General features: G+C 42.1%; 1 protein-coding gene across 3 annotated transcripts in view; it reads right to left on the bottom strand.

Moving 5' to 3' along the window:
- Nucleotides 1–24,293, bottom strand: part of LOC118111423 (thymocyte selection-associated high mobility group box protein TOX) — a 78,167-nt gene that overhangs the window by 21,095 nt on the left and 32,779 nt on the right. For all 3 annotated transcript variants that reach the window (XM_035160001.2, XM_035160000.2, XM_035160002.2), the window contains 2 exons: nt 19,293–19,352; nt 3,128–3,379 (listed from right to left, as the gene is read on the bottom strand). In XM_035160001.2, coding sequence (XP_035015892.1) covers nt 3,128–3,379; nt 19,293–19,352 — 312 coding nt within the window. The remainder of the gene's footprint in view (nt 1–3,127; nt 3,380–19,292; nt 19,353–24,293) is intronic.

The following is a 24,293-nucleotide window of genomic DNA, read 5'->3' as shown; positions in this document are numbered from 1 at the left end:
CAAAATCCCCCACGACCCCTCATTACCGTCTGCTGGCGAGTGTCCCTCCTCCACTTTTTCTAAAGAGATCATTCTAGCTGGCATGTCCCTCGGCTGCAGCCTCAGCCAGACCTAAGCGATCAGGGGTCTTGTTGAACATGAGACCCCCGGGTGCCATCTCCTTCCCCGAGTGCCTGGGTGGCAGAAACGCTGACAGCTAAGGTTGAGACAGGGATTCTCCCCGAGTGGTGAGCATTCATATGACAGCATGTTGCAATTCACAGTATCCAGTCATCCAAGACCTGGCTCTTTCTGCCTCGATTCAAAGGAGCTGACGGAGCAGGTCGGCATCGCAGGGAGGAGTTAAGAGAATGTAAGAGCTTCTCTGATTGACATCTCTGTCATTAAGGGCTGATGCTGCTCCTCTGCTTGTTGTGGTACAATTTCAAGTGTGAGAAATGGTTCAGAACTGGTAGTTTAGGCTATTACGGACGACGTGCAAGTGCAGCACAAATGATCAACTCCTGAACCTGAACAAAGGGCTGGATTTGAAAATAATGGGGAAAGAAAAACTAAACTTCAACGCACGTCAAATGTTCGAGCTCTGAAATTTGAAACACCTGCTTCACATCCTTTTGATTTACCAGCTAATATTTTTCTGCCGCCTGTGGAGTCATGATTAGATGGAATAGAGAAAATTGTCCGACAGAATGAATTTAGCAGGAGATACGGGGCTCCTGCAGAAATATAAGCCATTCTACAGGTCAGAAATCTCAACATTAGTATATAGCCAACTCTAAATGTATAGATATATACGCCACAAGGATGAACCGATTCAAAACCATGCGCCTGTGCAGCATGGTGATGATGGTCAATCCACGGCTCCAAATCGTGTAATGATTTAACTGTGTGTGCTGTAGGATCGATGTGCGCTGAAAAAGAGAATCCCAAAGCAGGGAGAAGTTTACAGAGCTTTAGCCTTAGGCTAAATGTTGTACAAAAACCAGCAACAACATCCCTGGAGATGACGCATATCTGTTGCTCCAGCTGAGCTTGTACTTGTAGGAGGTTTATATGTGCACTGAAGGGTAGCTTTTATTCAAGGGAAGTGTATCCTTAAGGTAACACTGTCGAGTTTCTATTTGCTTCTTCAGCGACGGTGAAGGAAGACCGTTGAATGATTAGCGTTTTGGTTTTCCAGCCATCTCCTCCAATTTTCTGGGCTTTACTGTCAGGCTTCTGTCAATACAATACAACAAATGCAAAAGCCACGTCTCTTCGATTCCAACCCCCAGTTACACCGGGAGCCTGTTTCCACCCGTACTATTCTTTAAGGGTTCACAGACATAAATTCAATCTTCCTTATCATACTTTTATCAGTAGGAAATTAAGGTTAATTGACTTTGTTGGGGAAACATCAAATGCAACGTCGCTAATGGAACCAAACTGAAAATAACGTCATCTTCAATTGCTTTGGAATATTTCTCAATATACAGCCTACTTTCCTATTCCTCAGCCTCAGAAATAAGCTCCTCTTGTCCCAGGAGATAATAAATGAATTGAATCCCCACACACCAGCCCCACCATCCACCCCCCACCCCACTCCTTCTTCCTTATCGGTCATCTATTTTTCCAGAGTAAGCTATTACTTGCTGCGGTTGCTAGGCAACAGGAAATATTAATAGCAGCTATTATTAGCCGAGCTCTGCTAGAGTAGTACTAAAATGTGAAAGTGGGAAACATGAATGTGTTACATAAATCTCCGGACCTTTCACAGTGTGTGCAAGTCTCTGTTTTTACGGTGATTTATTGCGATGACGGTTCATTTATGAGAAAAGGGGGTGTGAAATAAGAAAATGGAACATTACCCTGAAGGGCTATTTGAAAATAAATAATTGCAAAGGTGAAACAAAAGCTGTTTAAGACGCAGCGACTCCCTCTGGGTTTCCTGCTGAAATGTTATTGGCCAAAAAAGGCTGCCTTGTTACGTACAGTCCTAAACATGTGTATAAACGTATACATACTGCAAGCGTATATACCCAGAGACGGTTTATATGTTGCCAGCGACGGAAATCAACTCATCCGAATGAATATATGGGTTTTGTCGAAGCAGCGATCAGCACTGAAAAGCAGATCAACTGTAAATGTTCCCGTCAACACCATGTTTCTCCTGCACCAGGCATATTCAGCACAATAGCCAGTGGATTGTGACCTAATCCTGAAGACTGGCTTTAATGGAGGCCTTAGCTACCACCCACGGAAAAAAAAAAAAAATGGAGCCTGCAACTTATGCAGTTTGATTCTGAAAATCACATAAGACCTGATTAACGGAGGATAAATGCCACGGATGCTCACATTAAAGCATAAATATTCATGATGGAGGGCAGAGAGAGAGAAAAAAGAAGTAATATTTATGTCAGATGAAAGTATATAACGTTGAATAATTCACCATACAGCCCATCTATAATTCATCTGGTTCGATCCAATGATTAAAGCATTTGAATGTGTTCGCCAGGGGTGTTTACATGTTCAGTCTTGAAGCATGTTTAACACAAAAAAGTCCCTTCACTGGAGGGGGGGGGTGGGAGCGGGGGGGTTCTCAGAATCCTTCTGAAAAGAAAAAGTAGCTGACAAGGGATATCCCCTCTCCCCGTCCAGATTTTCTATTCGAACCCCCCCCATCCCGTCCCCGTTTCCTTTTTTGCTTTGCCGATCCTAACGAAGGAAAATGTGCAGCACTAAGTTTCTTGCTCGTCTTTCTTGGCTCACTTTGAGGCAATGAAATCTTTGAGTGGTGCAGCCGAGCAGATATTAAAGGAGCTCTGCTGCGAAGGTCTGGGGTGATAACGAGGCGGCAGCTCTCTGTGTTTATAAATGTTTCATCTAGAAGACTTGTGTCATTGCCGCATACATGCATTTATATCAGTCTCTAATGCAAGCATCCTGAGATTAATCATTTTGTGGAAACATTTCGGAAAGAATGATCCTTCCCATGACACGAACAGAGGAAATGTGCTCCGCGCTGACTTGCTAGCTCCCTTCCAAAGCCCTCTGACCGCGAACACTAATTGCCTACCACAGCGCTTGACTTGCATGATCAGAAAGGGCAGCGGCAAATCGGGGGACGGACAAGAAACGGTGTACTCACTGAGTGCATAGGCCCTGAGAGGAGGTGGGTGTCCTGACCCAGCATGTTGGACATCATGAGGGCGGGCAGCTCAGGGTAGGAGTAGGTGTTGAGCAGGCCGTTGTGAGGCAGGGAGTGGAAGGGGTAACCCGAATCGTGCTCCATGAGGTGCAGCAGAGAAGGGTCTGCGTGGTTCGGGGGTGTGATGGGAGGAATCTCGTAGTCTTCGTCGCCTGGTCCTCCGCCGCTGCCTCTGCCCTGACTGGAGTAGCTCTGGAAAGGCGGAGAATAGAAAGACATTTAAACAGGGATTCACCCTTTGACTCTACTCATTTTTGCAACAACTTCAGGTTTGCGGAACATTTGTTCCTAATGTACACCAAAAAAAAAAAAAGGAAAAAACTGAATCAGGTCACAGACTCGTGCATTTATATGTCTGAACATCGAGTGAACAATTTGAATATCTGTGGATCGTGGGAGGAAGCACATGAACACGACATGTCAACATGTACCTGCTTTTCAAAATAGTGCCACATTTACGTGAAACATAAATAAAGCAGAAGGTTGATGAGACACTTGTGCTGCTATTCAACATTTTCATGGCAAACCGGCTTCAGTAAAAGGAGAGAAACAGTGAAAGAAAGGATTTTCCACAGTAATTAAAACACCTCAGAATTGGCTTTTAAATGCACCTGCTGACTTTCGTTTTGTTTATTTTATTTCCTCAGCAGCAGCAGCAGCAGCAGACACTGAGCTGCAGAAGTCAATTTCGGGCTGTTATGCTGAAAATAAAAATAATTAGAAATGCAAATTGCTGCGCTTACAAAAGTGTAAAGAATTCATTCATACACGGCAAATTAATTAGAGTTAGACAACAACAGCTGCAGTGCAGAATAATTTGCCTCAGAACTCTCGACAGCTTTAAAGCAAAAAAAAAAACGTCAGCCTGCACACCTATGAAATGCACTTAATCTAATTAATAACACGGAGAAAAACACCACTGCCAGTGTATTTATGATCTCATTATTGTAATGCCAATCACTTTTTTTTTTTTAGAAATAGTAAAAGTCTCTCACATTCCTCCGTATGAAATGTATCCGATATGTTCAAATGTCCCGGCCCACGAGGTAAAACAACACCGATTTTATGGCACTAATAAGGTGATACATGAGCAGAGCCTGCCGTCTTTTCCAGTGACTGTCTTGACATAATATTACCCCGAGAAATATGGGTTTGTGCTCTCAAAAAGCATACTGAGGGTATTCACCAGGGAATGAAAAGCAATTTTGTCAGAGGCAATCTGATGCCAACTCCCCTTTATAATGACTGAAGAAAATTAATCATCACAAATAATATTCCAGTGTCAGCCATTCAAGAGCTTTTTAATAGAATTTTTATTATTCATGTCTCGTGGTACACATCAACTAGTCCGTTCTGCAACATTTCAGAAATCAATTCAATATCATCCTCGTGTAGGCTGTCATCTCGCCTGCCAGCGCGGCAATTCATCTTGCAAACAAATACTTTTAGCAAACAAATGGCGAGAAACGTCGAGGAACCGCTACAAAGTCCCCACTAGCAGAGCTGCTGCTTGAAGATAGGATAAAAGTCTCATAATGTGCACTATCATTAGGGAGCAAATAATAATAATAAAAGGGAGTATGTTTATGTGATGTGCTATTTTCTTTTCCCATAACAGTCACTCTCCTCGCTTGGTGCTTGCTCAGATATATTATCACTGACAATTCCTTTTCCCATGGTACGGGTTTTGCAAATATTTGTTTTTATATTGTCTAACAATTATTTACAGTTTTTTTGTATTTGTTGTTAACAAGCATATACTGCATGTTTAATTTTATAAAATAAGAAAAAAATATATTTTGCATCTCTCCCTGGCTGTATTATGTACGGTGTCTATTTGGGTGTTAATGTGTTAAATAGGTAAAACTAAGGCTGGAGAGACGAACTGGAAGGTGGCAGGTGCCTGATGAACGACAGCACATGTCCTTTATGAATAAGTCTATATTAAAAATAAAGAGCCTTAGCCTTAGCCTAAGTGGCACTGTCCCTTTACAGCAGCGAGTCCTAACCTTTAAGATTAGAGCTGGAATGATGATTTGATTTTTATTTTCTGTAATAATGGCCAAAATTGATTGGTTTCTCTCATGAGCATTTTTGTGATCTGACAGCTCCTTCTCTTGTTCCGCTGCTATGGCGACGGTTTGGTTGTTACGACTGGAGAAAGGTCGTGGTCACACTTGGATGAATCAAATTTGGTTATTTACATGTGGGGACACAATTGCACAAATGTTTACTGTTCAGACTCAAGCTCCAATCGTGGTTTTTGGTACTTAAACATAGAATATAGAATTTTGGCCACTGTGGGTCTCTCAATTAAAACAATAACCAAAAACCTAGTTTTGTGAATGTGTTAATACTAATATTGGATAATAAAGGAGGTTTTTGTGGGACGCAAACAATTTGGCATTGACCCTGCTACACAACACACATGATGTATATTGGACACTTCCTCTCCCCGAGATGAGACATGACTGTTGTCAAACACGTGTACCAAGATTTAAATGCTGTCGGACGCTATTTTACGGCCGTGCCTTCCATCGTTTTTGTAAATCTCTCTCTCGCTCTCTTTTTTTCCTTCCTTTACAGCTTCTCGTGATGCCCTTGGAGATAATGCACAGGACAAGGACATCACAAGTTTAATATTTTCAAAACATGGATAAATAATTCATAAATACACTGTCTTTCACCGACATGGAGGAGAGTGGATAAAAGAGAGAGGGGTCAGAAAGAAAAACGCCAAACGTTGATTCAGCCTTCTCTTTCTGTAACCTTCACCCCCCCACCACCCCCCACCCCCACCCTATACACACTCCCACCCCCTCTGGAGGTGAAATTTAAGTAAATCTATCATTTTCTTGGACAAGGACGATACGTCATACCTTCTATCTTCATTTCTTCATTTCTTTACCTTCTCTAACATCAACATTATGGCACCATGCTTCTTTTGCACATTGGTATGGAAGTCTTTCTAGAAACTGGTGAAAGGAGAACTCAGGCAGCAGCTGATGCCTCATGCAGAAGATTTTAATGTAGACTTGATGCATCAAGGAGGCAGAAGGTGGAACAATATAAATGTCTGAAGATGTCTCCCACAGCATCCCCATATATCATCCTCTACTTGCGTCACCCATTCCAACAGCACATCCATGAATGGCTAGAATTGCTGTCACTCTCTATGTTCCATGTAGGTGTTCGCATCCTATTGGATATGCATTTCCTAAATCACGTTGTGTCCTTAAGTCTAGCCACTGGTGTAATACACAAAAGAGTTGGAGTTGGTGCCTCTCTGTCTGGATTAGATGAATTAGATATGAAAGTCCCTAAGCGTATAGACACTACAATGCACTGCTATTTGGCCCTTTATCTATAACCTGACCTTGGGCACTGCTGGGAGGGAAGGGAGTATCTGTGGAATTAGACAGGCCTCATTCTCCTAATGGTGTACAGATGTAATGTGTGTGTGATTCCACATCAGAACACCATATTGTTCACAATCTTTAACGTAGTTTATAGATGTCAGATGTTGCTCTGAGGCATTTTTTGACGAGCATCATACACAAAGTAGCCCCTCATTGGTTAAAATAAAAAGAAGAGTGTGATGATTCACTCCATGGGAGCAGTGTTGAGTTTTTCCCATGTGGAAGGTCCAGGCCGACACAGTGTGTATGACTTCAGATGTTCTACTCGAAGGGGTCTATTAATGATCTAAGTGCATGGTCTAAAGTGCACGGCGTAAGTGCAGTTAGTGCACATCCAAATCCACTTTTGCTTGTCTAATAGAGGAGAAAATGGTTGCTGCACCGGACACATGGTTCGAAGAATCCCTGCACAGTACACACCCTTTGCATTAAGTTCCAAAGGTTGCTGTCATTGTTGCCTTTGTTGTCTTTAGTCCTGTAAGTTGTCTCTCCACAGCGAGTGACTGTCTCAATATTTGATTTGGCATAAATACATTTTTTCTTACACCAAATGCCCTTTGTGATACAGCCCGGCTTCGGTATATCCAGGGATCAAACCATCAGCCCAGCAGCAAACTTGCTGTGCCAATAGAGACATATTCATAACCTACTCTTCTCTTAACCTACACAACTTTAAAAACTTCAGTTTCATTCTATAAATAAGATTGATCACTTTAATTGAAATGTGTTTTTATTCAGGAAAACAAGGTGTAGAGAAATGTATTGCACATGCACAGAATATCATACGAGACATAAATACCCAGTCATGCAGGTTCTAGTCCTCTTGCTTGCTGGTTATAGGAACTATTGCTTAGTCTGCGGACACAGCATTTACACATCTACATTCTCAGACCATGTTAAATTCACAAAGGACAGAGTTCACGCTGTGGCAATTGTTATCTCGGCGAAGCAAACGGAAAATTCACCTTGACTCCTAAGCATGTAAGCTGAAAAGTCCCTGCGACCAAACACAGCTCCACCTTGTCAAGTTATCTTAAGTAATGCAGTTATCTCAAATGGAAACAAATTAATCGGCTCGGCTATAAGTTTTCTTGACACAAATGAATGGGGAGATGAGATGAAGTCATTAGCTCGTTGATGGAGTCATTTGTGGCCTATGAGGTGTTTAGTGGGAGACAGCTCATCTGGGAACAATGATGTGTTCGTCAAAGGGAGGAGAATGAAAACGTTGCACAGCACACCAGAGAGCCTGTCATGGCTGATGAGGGGCAAATTGTCCAAAGACAAGAACTGTCTGTCTTTGATGGACATTTTTTTCTCACAGCTCATTTTAAACGTTATTCAGGGAATACAAAACGCTGTTTCGGAATTAAAAATAATCAGAAAAACAACTCCTTTGCGTCACAAAAAACCCATAACTTTGAATGAGAATACAGTGTCCTATGAAAAGTCATCCAGCCATATGCTTCTTTGTAAAAAAAAAAAGACAGAGCAGCATGGTTTTGCCGACAAACAACAGCTGGCCATGCATACATAAAGGTCCTGGTGTCCACTCGGCGTATTCCAGATAGACGGATGGCAACGGTAAATCTTTAAAACCTCTTATGGGAGAATTTCAGAATTAACCTTCAAAGATCAACCTTGCAGAGCGGAGAAAGGACGGAAATCAAACTTATCAGGAGCGGGCGTTGTTGCACGCTGCTGACACGTGTGAGGCTGCACAGGTGACCACTGCAGCGACAATCTGAGTCCACACAGGCCATCTGACCTGGCTTTGAAACGCCAAGGTACTCTATTCGTGCGATGTATCGAGAAAGGAAGACAGAGGCAGACAGTGTAGTACAATAGGAGAGTGGAAAAGCAGATCCAGCGAGCTGACTGACAGCAAGACAGAACTGGGATAAGTGAAGTGTGGTGGTGGTGGCAGCAGTGAAGAGGGAGGGGGGGTTCACTATGTTTGATAGCAGCTCAGGGTCATAGGTAGCGTCCGTCACTAAAGGACAGGTGGGCTGCGGTGGGCTTGGACCAATAGGGAATGAGTGAGCTAACCTCCTCGCTGCTCCCCCATGCACTGGTAATTCTCTCAAATGTCACATCAAAATGGATCTCATTTAGGCGGGTAAAAAAGAACCTGACTCTCCATTGCAGATGTGGGTGGACCTGTGGTGGGCCGCAGCTGAACTCCAAAAACACGGCTGCAAAGGAAGGATTTTGAAAAGGTGCGGGGGGGAGGGGACAAAGGTTCATGTAAAAAAAAAAATTAAAAAAAAGAATCACAGTTATGGATCAAAGATGAAGGGTGAAAAAATATGTCTGGTCTTTGTACCAAAACTGAGAGGAATAAAAGAAAGTGCTTTAATGCTCTGGCCAAAGGCGGCATGCTTTTTTTTTATTGACAAGAGGTGCAATACTATGGTCTCAGCCACATTTCCTATTCTTATTCATTAGAGAGAATCGTATAAATAAATAAAATATGTTGTCTCGTAGTCACTCATCCCCCTCAAGGGAATATGGAAGCCCCAGTAATCACATATGGCACAATAGCTCGCCCATAATCCCCTTTATTTTTATTTTCATGATGTCACTCTCTTTAAGCCCCTTGCTTTATGAGTCGCAAACAGAGTGGAGAGGGGAGGAGAGGAAAAAGTGAGGGAGGGGTGAAAACAAATGATGTGGATCCCTCATTGTTCTTTCTCTATGCCCTCATTCCAGTCAGGGTAATAAGAGAACATTGTGATTTACTGTCAGTGAAGCGCAAGAGTGCATCAGAGAGAATCCACTGCGGCAGGGGCCATTAAAATAGATTTAACTTCCCACAGTATTAGGCCAGATGTCTACACTTCTATTATATTTCAATCAGCCATGACCTTGGTCTCCACATGATGAGGAAGATCACTCGGAGGGAGGGAAAGAGGGAGTGAACATACACGCAGGAAAACCAATAGAAATATCAAAACTACTTGGTCGGACTTAATTCCTCCGCTCCATCGTGCAGTGTTTACAGAGAGAGAGAAGCCGGGACTGAAATAGAGCTAAGGTCTCAAGTTCTTTTAAAAGAGTGCATGAATCATTGAGTGCACTCTTGCTGCCAATAAGTTGCAGTGTTTTTTAGGGGGAGTGCTGCTTTTCTCCGGGCTATGTATTTGAGGAGGGACCGAGGGAGCACGCCAAAAAACGAGTGGGGACAACGGGTCGTTTGATGTCCTCACAAGCTTCACACATCAACAGAGAGATGAATCTGCCCGTATTCTCCAAACAAGAGAAAGATTCATGTCCATCGCCATGGCTCCTTGTCTTTTGAATATTTCCCTCTCTTACTTTTCATCCTGCTGTTTACTATCATTAATGTTTCACTATTCTTGATAAATCCTTTATAATATTTATCTATAAAAAACCTCGCTCTGTGGCAGAGTGAGGATTTACATGCATTTCCGTGCCATTAAAGCAGAACAGAGGTCACCGCTTGTTCTATTTCAGAGGCTGATGGTAATTGGACTTATTGGCTGACATGGACTGACCCACATAAAGAAATGATGATCCCTGGTTACAACTCCAACTTACCATCCCTCCTAGCATGGGCGGGGATGTTGAGCGGATGTTCCTCTGATGTTCCTCCAGCATTGTTTTCAAATACCAATGCCCCCAGTGCTGGTCGAGAACTGGGAGAAAAAAAAATCCCTGTTTCCAGCCAGATTTCACACTGAAATTGTGCGCTCTCTTGAAATCTAAATACATGCCGCGCAATATATATCTCTACTTCATTCTCGCGACCTTGCCAGCGGCTCTGTGCAGCCTCAAAGAGGGAGTGAGATGTGTGTTGGCGTTTTCAGACCCTCATTTTTCATTTTTCATTTTTTATCCTTTGTCTCAAATGTCCCCCCGAACTTTTTTTTTCTTCCAGGGTCTGGGATGCAAGGATAGAAAGAGAAACGCGTTCGCTGAGGCATAAGGGGGGGGGGTCTGTTCCAAAAGTGAGGAGAGTGCTGCTGTTGTGGTGGTGGTTGGGGTATAATGGTACACTGTGAGTCACTATTAAGTAACGGTGCCTTTTTCACATCAGCATCGCCCACATCGGGTGTGCGGTGCCAGGGTGTACTGAGGTGTCTCTGACTCAGAGAGACAAGGGGGAGGAGGGGGAGAGGGAGGGAGGGAGGGAGGGAGGGAGAGGGAGGGCATACCAGCCAAACAACATCTGGATTTCTATCAATAGTTAGTTGACAAAACATCATCATGTCAACTGTCAGGGGTGATATCAATCTTCTTATGAAACAAAAAATCAACAAATAAAGCAATTTTCAGGCAGGAAGACAAATCATTCTCAGACATTTGTATTCGTTTTGCATGTCGCTTGCTAGAAACGCAATCAACGGGCACGCGCTCTCTCGCTAAATTTTACAGATATCATCCCGCTGTAATCTCACGCCACGGGATCAAAACATTGGCATTATCACATACAGCCTCTTCAGATAATTTCAGGACAATATCCTGTGTTCAGTGCATCTCTGAAAGAGGCTCGAGAGTATTTCTATTTCCCAGAATGATAATTTAGTTTGTAATAAGTCATATTTTATCATTAAATCAATTAAATCATATACAGTTTTATGTTTAACGTCAGATCAACTTAGAGTGCGAAGTTATAGCTTAGTTTGACTATTGCTTCAAGCGGCTTTATCTCAACATTTACAAACATAACAGTCGTATCAATCTTCTCGTCAAGCTCTCAGCAAGAAAGTGAATAAGTGCCAAAATGTAGAGTATTGCTTTAATGCAAGCATATACTTCTAAGCAATCATTGTATTGTTCTCTCCTCTTCTGTGTTTTCCCTGTGTATCTTAGTAACTTTGTAAATTTTCACATTTCTCCCTTGCATTGATTTTGATTCTGTCACTGCACTATACTTATTCTTTTTATCCATTATTTTCCTTTGCCATGATTCTAAAGCACTTTGGCTGAACTCCTGTTGTTTTTAATGGGCTATATAAATAAATCTGACTTGACTCGACCCACACACACGGAGCAGTGCAGGGGAGAGACAGGTTGACAAGTTGTTAAGTGCAATAAAAGCTTTCCAGCAAGTTTTATAAATCCCTCAAACACCAGAGATGGACAGACGTTGACCCAAAGCATTTGAAAGTCATTCCAAATGTTTTCTAAACGCATGAAATACGGCGACATGTGGCATGGATGCTAGCAGCTCTGCAGCTTACAGCAGGGAAGTATGAACTGCTGTGGTTCATACTCAACTCAACAATGTCTTTTCTGGTTAAAAAAAGGAAAATCGACTTACTTGTGCCTTAAAGAAAAGACTGACTGTGACTCGTGCCAGGAAGAAACTTCCTTAGATGCACACACATATGTCATGATCATGATTTTCATATATTAACCACAAACCATCAAATCACACAGATGCATGATGTGGCGTAGATGTGCACACAATATTGCATGTACTGATATCTGTGGCATATGTTGCATTAAATTAGGTTTAGTGTACGTTATGTGCAGGCAGGGTAAATTTGTGTGAAGGCCACATTTAATATATAAAACGACCAGCGCCACACCTATGTCATATGTGTGTAACACCTGTGTTTCCATTGTGTAAATCATTGGCGTGCCCTCAGATGTGTGGTCAGATCTCAGACGTCTTAACTAGGCACTAGTGAGGCGTTTGATGTTAGTTAGCCGAATCCTTTTATATCTCATGGAGAAGTTAGTCCTGGACCGAGCTCTAACAGCTGTTCTGCTATTACAGCTCCACCTCCGACAACTACAGAGGAAAAGAGTTTGACCCATCTTGGCTGCCAGAGAAATATACTACTCCAGGTTCTACACGACTGTGATTGGATCATTTGGTAGAGCCACAGATGTTCTAGTCTGTGACAAGCACTGATCCAAAACTAAAAATGGATGCTGCAATAAGTTGATAATGTGGTGTATAAGGGATCGGACTTTAAACTGATTTATTAAAAGTAAAAAACAAATGTATCTAGAAGTAAATCAAAAAGTAAAGATATAGTCACTCAAAAATTTTAAGGAGTCCAAGTCACTCATGTTTTTATATCGAAACAAAAAGTTGTTTTTACAACACAGTTATTTGCTGTGCAGTGTTTCATTATTTTTGTACGGGTTGATACTTTTTAACATGTTGTTTAGTTTGAAGCATAAGCCATTAATGTTTGACGTGAACTGAGCCTGAGAGGGGATGAATGAGTTTGTGTGTAAGAAGTTTAGCTGATGTATGTGAGAACCTTATACATTCCCAGGAAAGGCGTTGGTTGGATGAACGTGGGTGAAATAACAGAGAAAGACAGAGAATTAGAGAGTTAGAGAGTTAAGACATACACAAAAATAAACAGACGGAACTGCAAACACACAGAGAGAGAGAGAGAGAGAGAGAGAGAGAGAGAGAGAGAGAGAGAGAGAGAGAGAGAGAGAGACTGTATCCAACAAGTGAGGTTTCTATTCTAATCCTGACCATCAGCCACTGTTCTCTTGCAGCCGGCCAAATCGACTCAGACTCAGGGCTCCGCGAGACAATTGGAAGCAGAAAACACAGAGGCACAAACAGGCTGAAACTTGCTGCCTCTCTGAAGACCAGTGGTCCTCACATGGCCACAATGCAACGAGTGCAACACAAGAAAAAGAAGAAAACACACAAAAGTAATTCTCCCTCCTCCTCCCACTGGCTGGTTTTCTCTTAGAAACGCCATCTCCAACCAGTTATTTCTCTAAATCCTCCTGTTTAGTTTCCCTTCATCTCTAGACTCATGTACACACACGCTCATGCAGCCACATAAGGCTGATTACAGGGGCGAGCGGGAGAGAGACAAAATATACACATGGACGTACAAGTCGGCACAGCCACTTAAACAGTTAAGGCCTGATATACGAATGTAAAGGACGAACACTCAATGTCCACTATGCAAAATTAGAGTTTGTGTGGGCGGGGTTGGAGGCAGCCATTTTAGTTTGGCTGTGATCACTCTCATGCAGCTCTGACAGTGCTGTAAAAAATAAACACTACAGTCAGCATTACTTGGCTGCAAAGCTACTTTAATTTTCAGTCTGAAATCATTGTGTTCTCCGTTTGGGACAATGGTTTATTTTCCCTAAGTCCTGACCACTGATGCATCTACATCATCCCACTATCCTGATATGAAGCTACAGAGAGAATGAGCACTTGATCAAATGTGAGTGTGTTAAGAACTACCAAAAACTTTTGGACTTTTTATTTTGATCCATGTCCCATCCACTAATATGGAGGAGGTGGAATGTATGACCTATACTGCAACCAGCCGCCAGGTGGTGATCAAGACACTTTGGCTTCACTTTTGGGAAGCTACTATATTGTCCCGCTTCATATTAGGTCTATGGTTGTGACTGACACGTCCATCCTGTCCATCAGTGCCACACAGGAGCAGCAGCAACAGTTGCTATAGCAATTTGATTTTAACATTTTTGGTAGACATAACCTAAGTTATAAAGAGCTGTTGTTTCTTTAAGTCAAATTACAACACAGAAGGACAATGTCTCTGTAACTGATAGTTGGGCAGCATTTCAAGGATCCCGGACAAGGCCATGTACGTGATTCAAAACTCTTGCGCTGCTGAGCAAACCTTTTTCAGTCTATCGGGATCACACCGATCTTTAATAATCTTCAATTCAACAAACTATCCGTTCTGTATGTTTGCGTGTGGGCAGATAAACAACGCTGATCAACAAAATAACCCACCCACACTTGTGTATAGAGGCTGAATCCTCAATAGATTAACCAAATGGAAAACATCAATATCATCAAAACGTCTGGGAGTGCCATATGTGCAGGCTGTACGCATTTCGTGTACAGAAACCATACAGTATTCAAAGCCTTGAAAACATCTTGTTTGAATGGACAGATTGTGTCCAAGCATACAGTAAACGGCCCCTTTAAAGCTGTTTCTGATTAGCGGTTTTCTCTTTTTAAAAGCTCAGAGATGTTATGTGTAATGCAATCTCCTGGCAGTGTCAAACTGCTACCTCAGTGTGTACGCTGCAGAAGACCCCAGACATGCAAACAAAGGAGTCTCTGTTCTGGCTGCATGCACCTTTTTTAACAAGCACACATCATATAAAGGCTTGTGTGGGCATATTAATGTGCTAAAAACTTGCATTAAGGCTGAATCCTTTTTCTTTCTTCTTCTCCTCCTCCCTTCTCTCGGAGCAAAGAATAAAACTCTTACTGCAGTTCCATTCACACAGAATAATCAGAAGAGAATCAGTAAAAAAATGTTGCTGCCTTGCATTTTGGCATGTTGTTTTTACAAACACAGCTGGGGGATGCTCGGGTAAAAAATGAAGAACACAAAAATAAATATATATATATATATATATATATCTATATATATGTATAGAGATATATATCTATATATATAGGAGAGAGAGAAGAGAGAGAGAGATAGATTTACACAGAGCAGAGTGTAAGCATGTATTTGTCATATTCATTAGACAGTAATCACTATCTCAAATTGATGTAGAAAATGATTCCATACTTGAAAACTCTAATTTGTCTTATTCGCTGTAAGTTCAAACGCATGCCATACACAACAAACCACTGCACAGCTAATGCATACAATTAAACACCAATTAAGAAATGATTGACTCTCGTGCTCTAGAAGCAGAGCTATGAATTTTACATGTCGCACAAGAAAAAGCAGACGTTCTTTTGCATGTAGTGGCTTTGAAGGTATTTATAGGTGAACCACTTCAGCAGGTTTATCATTGTGAATTCATTAATGCTAAGAAAACCTGCCAAAATCTCAACATCAGGGTTCACCACTCGCTTTGTCATTCGAGGGTAACTAATGATTGTTTTCAACATCTATCAATCTGAGGATTATTTATCATTTAGTCATCCTGGAAATAAAATGACAAAAGTTCTTAGAGCCCGAAGCCTTTTTTTAAATTCTTGTTTTGTTTGACAAACAGCTATAAATCCACAGATATCCCTTTTACAATCACACCTGCAGAACTCGTTTTAATTCTGCCTGTTTGTTTGGCCTGGGGTAATAATGGTTGCAACTTTCTTTCTGAAATTGTAAAAAAAGACCTGCAGTAATTGACCCCTGAAGCCACCACTGCTGCACAAAGTGCTGTTCACCTGCTAATAACATTCCTGTGAAGCTCAACTCAGTACAGAGAACCTCAAACCGGAGAATCGGTTGTCATTGCCACTGTTGTGATCACAGCCCTTGTGGTGAAAACGCTGTTGTTGTGATCGTCAAGGTCACTGATCGTCGGATTCTTTCAAAATGTATGAATATTGAACTTATCGCGAGTCTGAATTCGTCACTGCACTTCCCTGGGCCCTTAACAACACACATGTCAAGTGTGAAGCCGGCAAAACGGTTCCCAAAATAGACACACATAGATTCCTGGAATTATTAGATAGATGTAAAACTTTTGCTTGAAAATATGATGTGGAAAAATCTTCAATTATCAAAATAGTAGCAGATTCATTTTATTTGATTGCACTAAAGAGAAACCTAATTGCCTCAGCTCGACTTCTTGTGCTTTACGTCTTACGTGTTTGTAAAACAGCTGCGAGTTAGACACTTTATGCAACTCGCAACTTAAGAACGATGTCGCACATCGTCCCACTTCCAGAGTCCAAATTAAATCTGCTGTATTAAAGGATTGGAAGGATTGTGAACCCTGTGTTCAGAGGGCCTCTCACAACTGGTGTGTAAGCTCCTATTTGACAGCACTGACAGAGCATCAACTGCAACTGACATATTTTGAAAAGCCCAAATTGCCTTATCCGCTAAGAAGGTATTTGTTGACACAACACTGCAGACCTGGAGTGGGTGTTGATGATTGACACATGACCGCTGCAGCAGAGACGCTACAGCGATGCACACTTACACCAATTAGCACACGCCCATGTGCGCACGCAAAGTGACTTAATTAGGGCACACCGGGAAATGTGGCCAACAAGGATGGACCTCGTAGCCTGTGATGTGCGCTATAATAGACAATAAGCTGCTAAAGCTCCCACTCGACCCCTCATTATAGTCACTCAATCCCTACATCAAAAGAAAGAAAACCTTTTGGCTATAGGATGACAGTCTATGTGTGTGTGTGTAGGGGGGTTGCGGTTTATGAGAGTCTGCATGTGTGTGTATGGGTTTATTAGTGTGTGTGTATTTATGTGCACATATGTTCTTGTTCATCAATCTTTGGCAAGGGCCAATTTAAGTTTTACACCCTGCGAGTAGGCACATTTTTGGAAAGTGAGGACATTTGGACTGGTCTGCACTTCTTCAAAGGGCTGCTCAGAGTTAATATGTGGTTCAGGGTTAATGTTATGAGTAGGTTTATTTTAAAGGGTCGTTTTATGTCTATTATAAAAAAAGAAAAAACATCTTTGCAGATGGTTGCTCCATTAAAAATAGTTAAAACATCTGTCGATTATTCAGAATAACGAGAAAACTGTGTGGTTGTTGTTTTCGCTATGAGTGGAGTTAGGTAGTTACACTGGTTATGTTGAGGGTCATAGAGAGGGCTAAAGAAGGCATTATGTCAAAGTATGTACAGAGAATATGTGGTTCGGTTTATGTATAGTTTGAATGACAGCGAAACAAACTGAAATCAAGGAACGTCTACTGGCACACATGCTTATAGCTTATGAACAACTTTATATCAGAAAAACAATGTGTCACTTCCTATTACAGCATGTGTGTGTGAGTGTGTTTGTATTTTTGTTTGTGTGGGAGCATACGTGTGTGCGCGTGCCCGTCATCCTCAGCCTTCGAGTCTTGTCCTGTGACTGTCTGGCTGCAGGACTTGGTGAGGCACCAATTGACGCATCTATCACCTGACTAACACCTCATTGTCGTGTTTAGCCAGAACATGAAGGCCTCGCTGCCGGATTGACAAATTTCTGGAGCTCCAAATTCTGCCATATGTCTGGCCATGTGTTAATGCACCAGCTGGGAGCCCTCGGCAGAGCAATTGTCAAACTCAGTCACTGTGTGAGTCGGACCGCACAGCTCCAGTCTGAGACCAGTGCCCCAGAGAACTAACTCACTGGGTTGACATGACACGTCTTAATCCCTGTGATGTTAAAAATACATGATATGTTAATGTGCTTTGGTAAGAGAGTTATTTATCAAACAGCACATGATTTGTGGAGATTAACCCACTGAACACCAAGCAGTTTATGGTTGTTTAATCTTTCACTGCAATATTAAGTCCTGTGCCTCTATGAAGAGAGCACTCAAAAATGTATTTTGTGCAGTGCATCATCAAACATACACCTTTCAAGAATTCAAAAAATCTGCTAAAAAAAATCCCAGTGTTGGGGGGTTCATATGCTGGACATACTTTCCAGATATTTAAGAGATACTACATGATAACATGATTTAAAAAATGCATGGATCCTTGCTGGAGAAGAATTTTCCTCACTTTTTGGTTTTAGAGTTTCTGGCTAACCTTCCAATGGGGTTTGGGCATCTGAGGGTTAAAAGTATTTAAGGAATTTTTCCCCCCTAAATAGTGAGAGAGGGTCACATTCATTAATGCTTTATAGATCGATGCCAGGATCACGCTACCCATACCACTGATTTTATTGTAGTTATTGAGATTTTTGGCAAACTATTCGACTATTTTGCCTCATGTCCAATAGCAATGTTATTTTCCAAAGTTTGCCTTTACACAAAGCTACAAAAAACAAAATATGACAAACTGCCAATTTCCTTACACCTGGAGAAACCGACATAAAATCATCAGGCATACACGCTCTATCCTGGTGGGTTGTAAAACTGGATTGATGCTGTGTGGCAAAAGCCAGCTGTTTATAAACAGTTTCTAACATAGTGACTTACTCTAATCTGTGGATTTGTGACAGTGATACATTAAAAAACAAGACTAAGAGTCGACAGCAATGCCGACAGCTTTGTGAGGCTTTACTTAGGCACAGTGGTGCTCTCAGCTAAAGGCAAAGGTCAGCATGCTAACCTGGGGATGTCTAGCATGTTGGGTGTTTACCCGCCGTCACTTGACATGTTAACATGCTGACATTTGGTAGTACAGTTGAGAGCTGGTGTTTAGGAGAAATCAAATGTTTGAGCTGATGGTGGTTCTCAACTTGCTAGTGGTCGTACAGCTAAAGCCAGGGGATCACAAAGATCTGTAGCCTCCATCCTCTGGGGACCGTGAATGTGAACGGCATCCGTTGAGATATTTGGGCTTAACCAAAGTGGTGTAGTGACAGACAGACAGACTGACAGCACTTCATCACCAGAGCAAGGCTGCTGGCGTGGATACAAATCTGTTTTCCATCAATCCTGCCTGTCTAGCCCTGAGTGGTGGAACCTGGGCAACATGATAGATCAGGAAGAAGCACATTTTCAGCTATGTGAGTTCATCGTGTACTTTTCCACATATTGGTGGAAGGTCTTCAAACATATGTTATGATTAAAATAATCATACAGTGGCTGGATTCATAGTTGAAAAATAAATTAATTAAATGTTGTCAAACATTCCAGTTCAGTTCACACCTTCAGTTCATTAGAACCTTTTCTAACAAGTTTGCACATTTATTAATTTCCAACGCTACACACTTAAATGCAGACACCTGAAATACTGATGGTAATAATAATGACAGTTTACTCATATGGTCTGTAGGGTTGACAGGAGAAAGAGTGCCTTACCTGGTTTGGTGAACGAAACTCTTGGTTATTGTCATTCATATACATGTTGTCACCATCAAACTGTGGACAGAAGAAAGACAGGAGATATAAACGTTTTATGCAAAATGAGGTTTGGGGAAAAGAAAAAAAAACTATGGGGGGAAGGTGTGAAGAAGAAAAGCTCTTTACGGGTGGCCTGTAGTGTGAGACTAATGACTTTGTCACTTTGGTTAAACCTTGTGGTGGCATGGCAGTGTGGGTAATTACTGTTCGTCAGCGGGCTGGTAATTAGGCTACATGAGCAAAGTGACGAAAGTTGGGCTCTTCCCTGTGGGCTCTGCTCATTCTTTCCCTCTGTGTGTGTGTGTGTGTGTGTGTGGAGGGGGGGAGAATAAGTGTGAATGAATCTGTGAGTGCATACAGTAGTAAAGGCTGTGTGTGCCTGTCCCTGTAGTTGTGTACGTGTGTGCCAGACGTTAAGGGTCTGCTGTGTCTTCAGGTCTGAGCTAATCAGGCATTGAAAGGTCACTTAGTGCAGGTGCCAAACACAGTTTGACACAGGGTGAGGAATCACGTAACAATAAATGACCATGACCCCCAAGGGAGCTGGGAAACATCTCCGGGTCACCGGTTGAGGACTATACATGCAACGTGCGAGCTCTAATTTCTAATGTGTTGGTGAGATAAATCCCAGAGGAATTCTCCACTGAGCTCAGCACTGAGTCGAGTCCAAATTAAGAAAAAAAGAATGGAAAGAAAACATAGATCCAGTTTTAAGTGTAGCCCCGGAGAAAATGAGATTCTGGCCCACGAACAGCTCACTAACCAAACCTGTGCAGTGTCAAGGTGACTGATAAAAAGCGACCATGTTAAGAAAAAAGCTATATTATGAAATGCCCTTGGCTTCCAAAGGCATCAAGCTTCGTCACACCATAGTTGCAGCAAATGGAACAAACCTTGACTGGCCTGGGTAATAACACTCATGAACTCTCTCTCTCTCTCTCTCTCTCTCTCTCTCTCTCTCTCTTACACACACAGAAACTCAACATGTCAACCTAAGCCTCCTTTTTGTTTGTTGACTGAGGTCATTCTTCGTGATACCAGTGCACCGAAAACCAGGGAACAGACGAGCAGACACAACATGATCAAACTAGACAGCATTCCTTGTCAAATTCCTCAGATGTGAAGATATAGGGGGCCCTTTTCATTCGGGGTGATCTGCTTTTGTGCCTGCAGGAGAAAGCAACCGACGGCATTGAAAGAAAAACTTGCACTGGATATGAGTGAGCACAAAATGGATCATCAAGATATACCTGCTCAAAACAATGCCCAACAACTTTAAGGTGGACTAATGGACGGAAATGGGCAGAATTCCTCGGGGGGGGTGAAATCTAATATCTACACTGGTAGACGGGGGAAAAAGTCGAAGAAGCTAAATGAGCATGTGAGTGGTGAGAAAGAGAAATTACTGTACATTATCGCAGGAGAGAGGCCGGGGGAATGAGCGCCTGCCTTGGGGCAACGCTTGGTTAACGATGCATATCATGGAAACCCTTGTGAGGATTCACTTGGTTATTCTAATGATTACATTTACATTTAACATCAAACACAACAGCGCTGCAAATACGTACGCTGCATTTAAGCCTCGTTCACACCTTTCACAGTTAGGCCGAGCCCCGCACCAGCAGTAAAAAATACATGTTTGTTCCGAGTGAAGCTGAATGCTGACTAATTGTTCAAAGCTACGCCGGGGGGAAAAGATGCTGATGTGCTTGATTAGGCACGGCAGCATCTATCACCTGACTGAACCGCAGCGAGAAGCGGCTGCAGCTCGCTGAGAGGGGCCAAAGTGATGTTGACCTTGGTGACATATCTGCAATAAACTCTTTGCTCCACACATGAGAGCCTCTCGTCCTCTCCTGCCTGAGCAAATTCATCCCATTGAAATCCACTTTGATTTCAGTGTGATGTAAAGCCATTGTGAGAGCTTCTTAAGGATGAGATCCTCTGGGGTGACAAGAGAGTGCAAACACTGAATAATGTCATTTATAACCACAAAACACTGCCACATCTTATAATTCAGCTCATTTTGATTATTGCTTGAGTGCTTGTTGTTCGTTCGTTCAGCTCTAAAGGGAGAAATGAGGTCAGCCAATGCTTATTTTCACCAATTACATCTGTGATATAATAACCGCCAAAAAGGCCAAAGACAGCCCAGAAAGGTCAGCCATTTTGTGCTTCAACATGGCTGCCCATATATTGCAATGTAAAGCGGTTTCCCCCTGCTCGTCTCTTGATAGCTCTCCTTTTGCGCTACCTCACTCTCCCACTTAAAATGCCAATTTATCCTGAGCTCAATGTTATCAGCTCAGCCATTACTCCACATTTACTGCAGAAATCATTTTCTCCCTTCTCTGATGTTCCCCTTCTCCTCACTTTCTCCCTCCTCCTCTTCTCACTCATTCCCACCGTTCGTCTTCTGCTCTCCTTCTCATCTCCACCTTGCCTCTTCCTCTCTCCTCCGTCTCCTCTCCCATGCATGTTCCCATCGTCCCCACCTCTCTCTCTCTCCATGTTGCAACCTCCCTCTCTACCTCTCCATCTCCCTCCCTACCCCTCTTTCCCCCCTCTTCCCTCTCTTTCTTCGCTGGGCCCTGGCTTCGCTTTCTCATCGGCAGTCTAATTGGGCATTCTGCCTGAGACAAGGGCCTCATTAAGCAGTAATTACACACATGTTGTTTTCGGCAAACATCTCTATTTGGATTGCTTTGCATGGTAATTGTTCAGCAGGGACCACTGCTCGCGATGTTTCCCTCCGTGACACACGGGCTGCTGTGAGAGGAGAATAAAAACGCGGAGAAGAAGGAGAGAAGACAGAGGAGGGGCGGAGGGAGGGGAGTGGGAATACAGAAAAATAATTATAGGTCGTGGAAGACAGACAAATTGAGAAAAAAAAAGAATGCATACACGAGAGGAGAAGAACGAGAGTAACGGAAAAGAGGGGGATTGAAAGGATGAAGGCGATGCTGAGGTAGTAAATAGAGAAAGACAATGAATAAATGACAAAGACGTAGATCAGCCGATTGAGTGCGAGAAGAGAATGAGGTGGAGAAACAATGAAAAAGCGGCGGAGAGAGAGTATATGAAGGAATAAAAGTGAGGAAGTAGAGACAGTGACAGAGAGAGAAAGAGAGAGAGACAGAGCGAGAGTGAGTCCCAGAACTAGGTCATGCCTCGCAATCATCGACAAAGCAGAGCATTTCAAAAATAATGAAGCCACAAGGTGGAAGTAATGCTAACTAGCATATCCAGGGAAAACATGTAATATTTACACAGTGCTAATGGTGCAATACAATGCTGGGATCTTTTCATCTCCGAGTGCACCGGTGAGACGCTTGATGGCAGGATCGGAGGCAAAATTACAGACTCCGCCGAAGCTTTTTCTTTGATTGATGGACAATTCATATAAGCTCCTCGTAAAGCCTGCGAGGCAACATCTGTTTGTGAGGGGGGTGGGGTGGAGATAAACTGCTTGTTTGTATGCGTAATGTCATAACTGTCCGGTCATTAGAGAGACAAATGATCTGATGAAAAACAAAAATAAGGTAACCTTTAAATTTAAGAAACCAATGATCTATGCATTATTTGACATAACATAGATGATGGGATTGAATGAAACAATCAACAACAAGCATTGTAATGTATATAATAACTACAGCTTATAAAAATCTTTATTTATAGAAGGTTTTATCACAAGTTTGCCTTGAACCAGAGGTGGAATGTTGCTCAAGTACCTGTTCCTAAAGTAAGTTTACTTTTACTTCAAGCACAGCTACATTTTTCTTTAGTACCATGTATAGAACTTTTTACTTCAGTATATTTATTTGTCAGCTGTGGTTTCTTTACTGCAAAATAAGATTTTACATACAAAGCATTGGATTGTCTTATAAAATATGGTGCATTGTTATATATTATGCTAAACATATATAAAGTAGAGCAATATCCATCTTGATCAGCTAAAAAAAGATGCTTATAAGATAATGCCTTAAAATAATGATAGAATAAGATAATAATAATAATATTAATAACATATTATACAAACAGGGCCATTGCCATCATTTTAACAGTATCCTCCGACACTGAGCTTTAAAGCCATATCATAGCCTGTATAGTAAGGGACATATCATTTCATATATGAAAAGGTGGGTTTGAGATTAAAAAATATATATTTTAAATTTCATCATCAACATTCAAGTTCACCATCGTAACAAGTAATAATAATAGTAATAGTAATAGTAATAAGTCTTTAACAAAGAGGCGAACAAAACAAATAAAGAAAACATCACCACACTGAGGAACAACTACAACAAACTTTTAGAAGTTGTCAATGTATAAAAGGGAATCTATACACAGAACGTGTAATACTTGTGACTTTAAAAGCCTTTGCCAGCACAAGTCTCTAAAAATAATTCTCTCACCGAGCGGAATTAATAAGCCCAGAACAGTACACAGCCATTCTGTGAAGAAAAGGGTGTGGTGGTGGTGGTGGTGGGTGGGGGGACTCATGCAATATGTATGCCTGTTTGAGCACCCTTCTTGCTCATCTTCCCCCCTCTTCTCTTTATTTCTCTTTTTACATCTCTCTCTTACTCTCTCCCTCGTCCTCTGTTCAATTAAGCCGTAGGAACGACCCAACAAACCTGAACCTGAGACAATGTGCCGCTGAATTTTGATGCTGCCTAACTTGTCACAGCCGGTTCGAAGATAGATGAGAGGATACGACGGAAAGACAGACAGACAGCAGACAGACAGACAGAGGAGTGAAAGACAAAGAGAGTGACAGAGAGCAAAGAGAGAAAGACAGACAGAAGGAAAGAAAGCCGGAGTAGATAGACATTCAGAGTTGTATGGGAGGAGGAGAGAGGAAGAGGGAGAGAAGAGAGACTATAGTAACAATTCTGGGTTTGCACCACGCCCCGAGCAAACAATGAACATGGGCAAACAATGAACATGACACGCGCG

The sequence above is a fragment of the Hippoglossus stenolepis genome, chromosome 6 (assembly GCF_022539355.2).
Source record: "Hippoglossus stenolepis isolate QCI-W04-F060 chromosome 6, HSTE1.2, whole genome shotgun sequence".
In the NCBI taxonomy this organism is placed as follows: domain Eukaryota; kingdom Metazoa; phylum Chordata; class Actinopteri; order Pleuronectiformes; family Pleuronectidae; genus Hippoglossus; species Hippoglossus stenolepis.
Note: the sequence above shows the minus strand (reverse complement) of the source record. Positions and strands in the feature narration are given on the sequence as shown.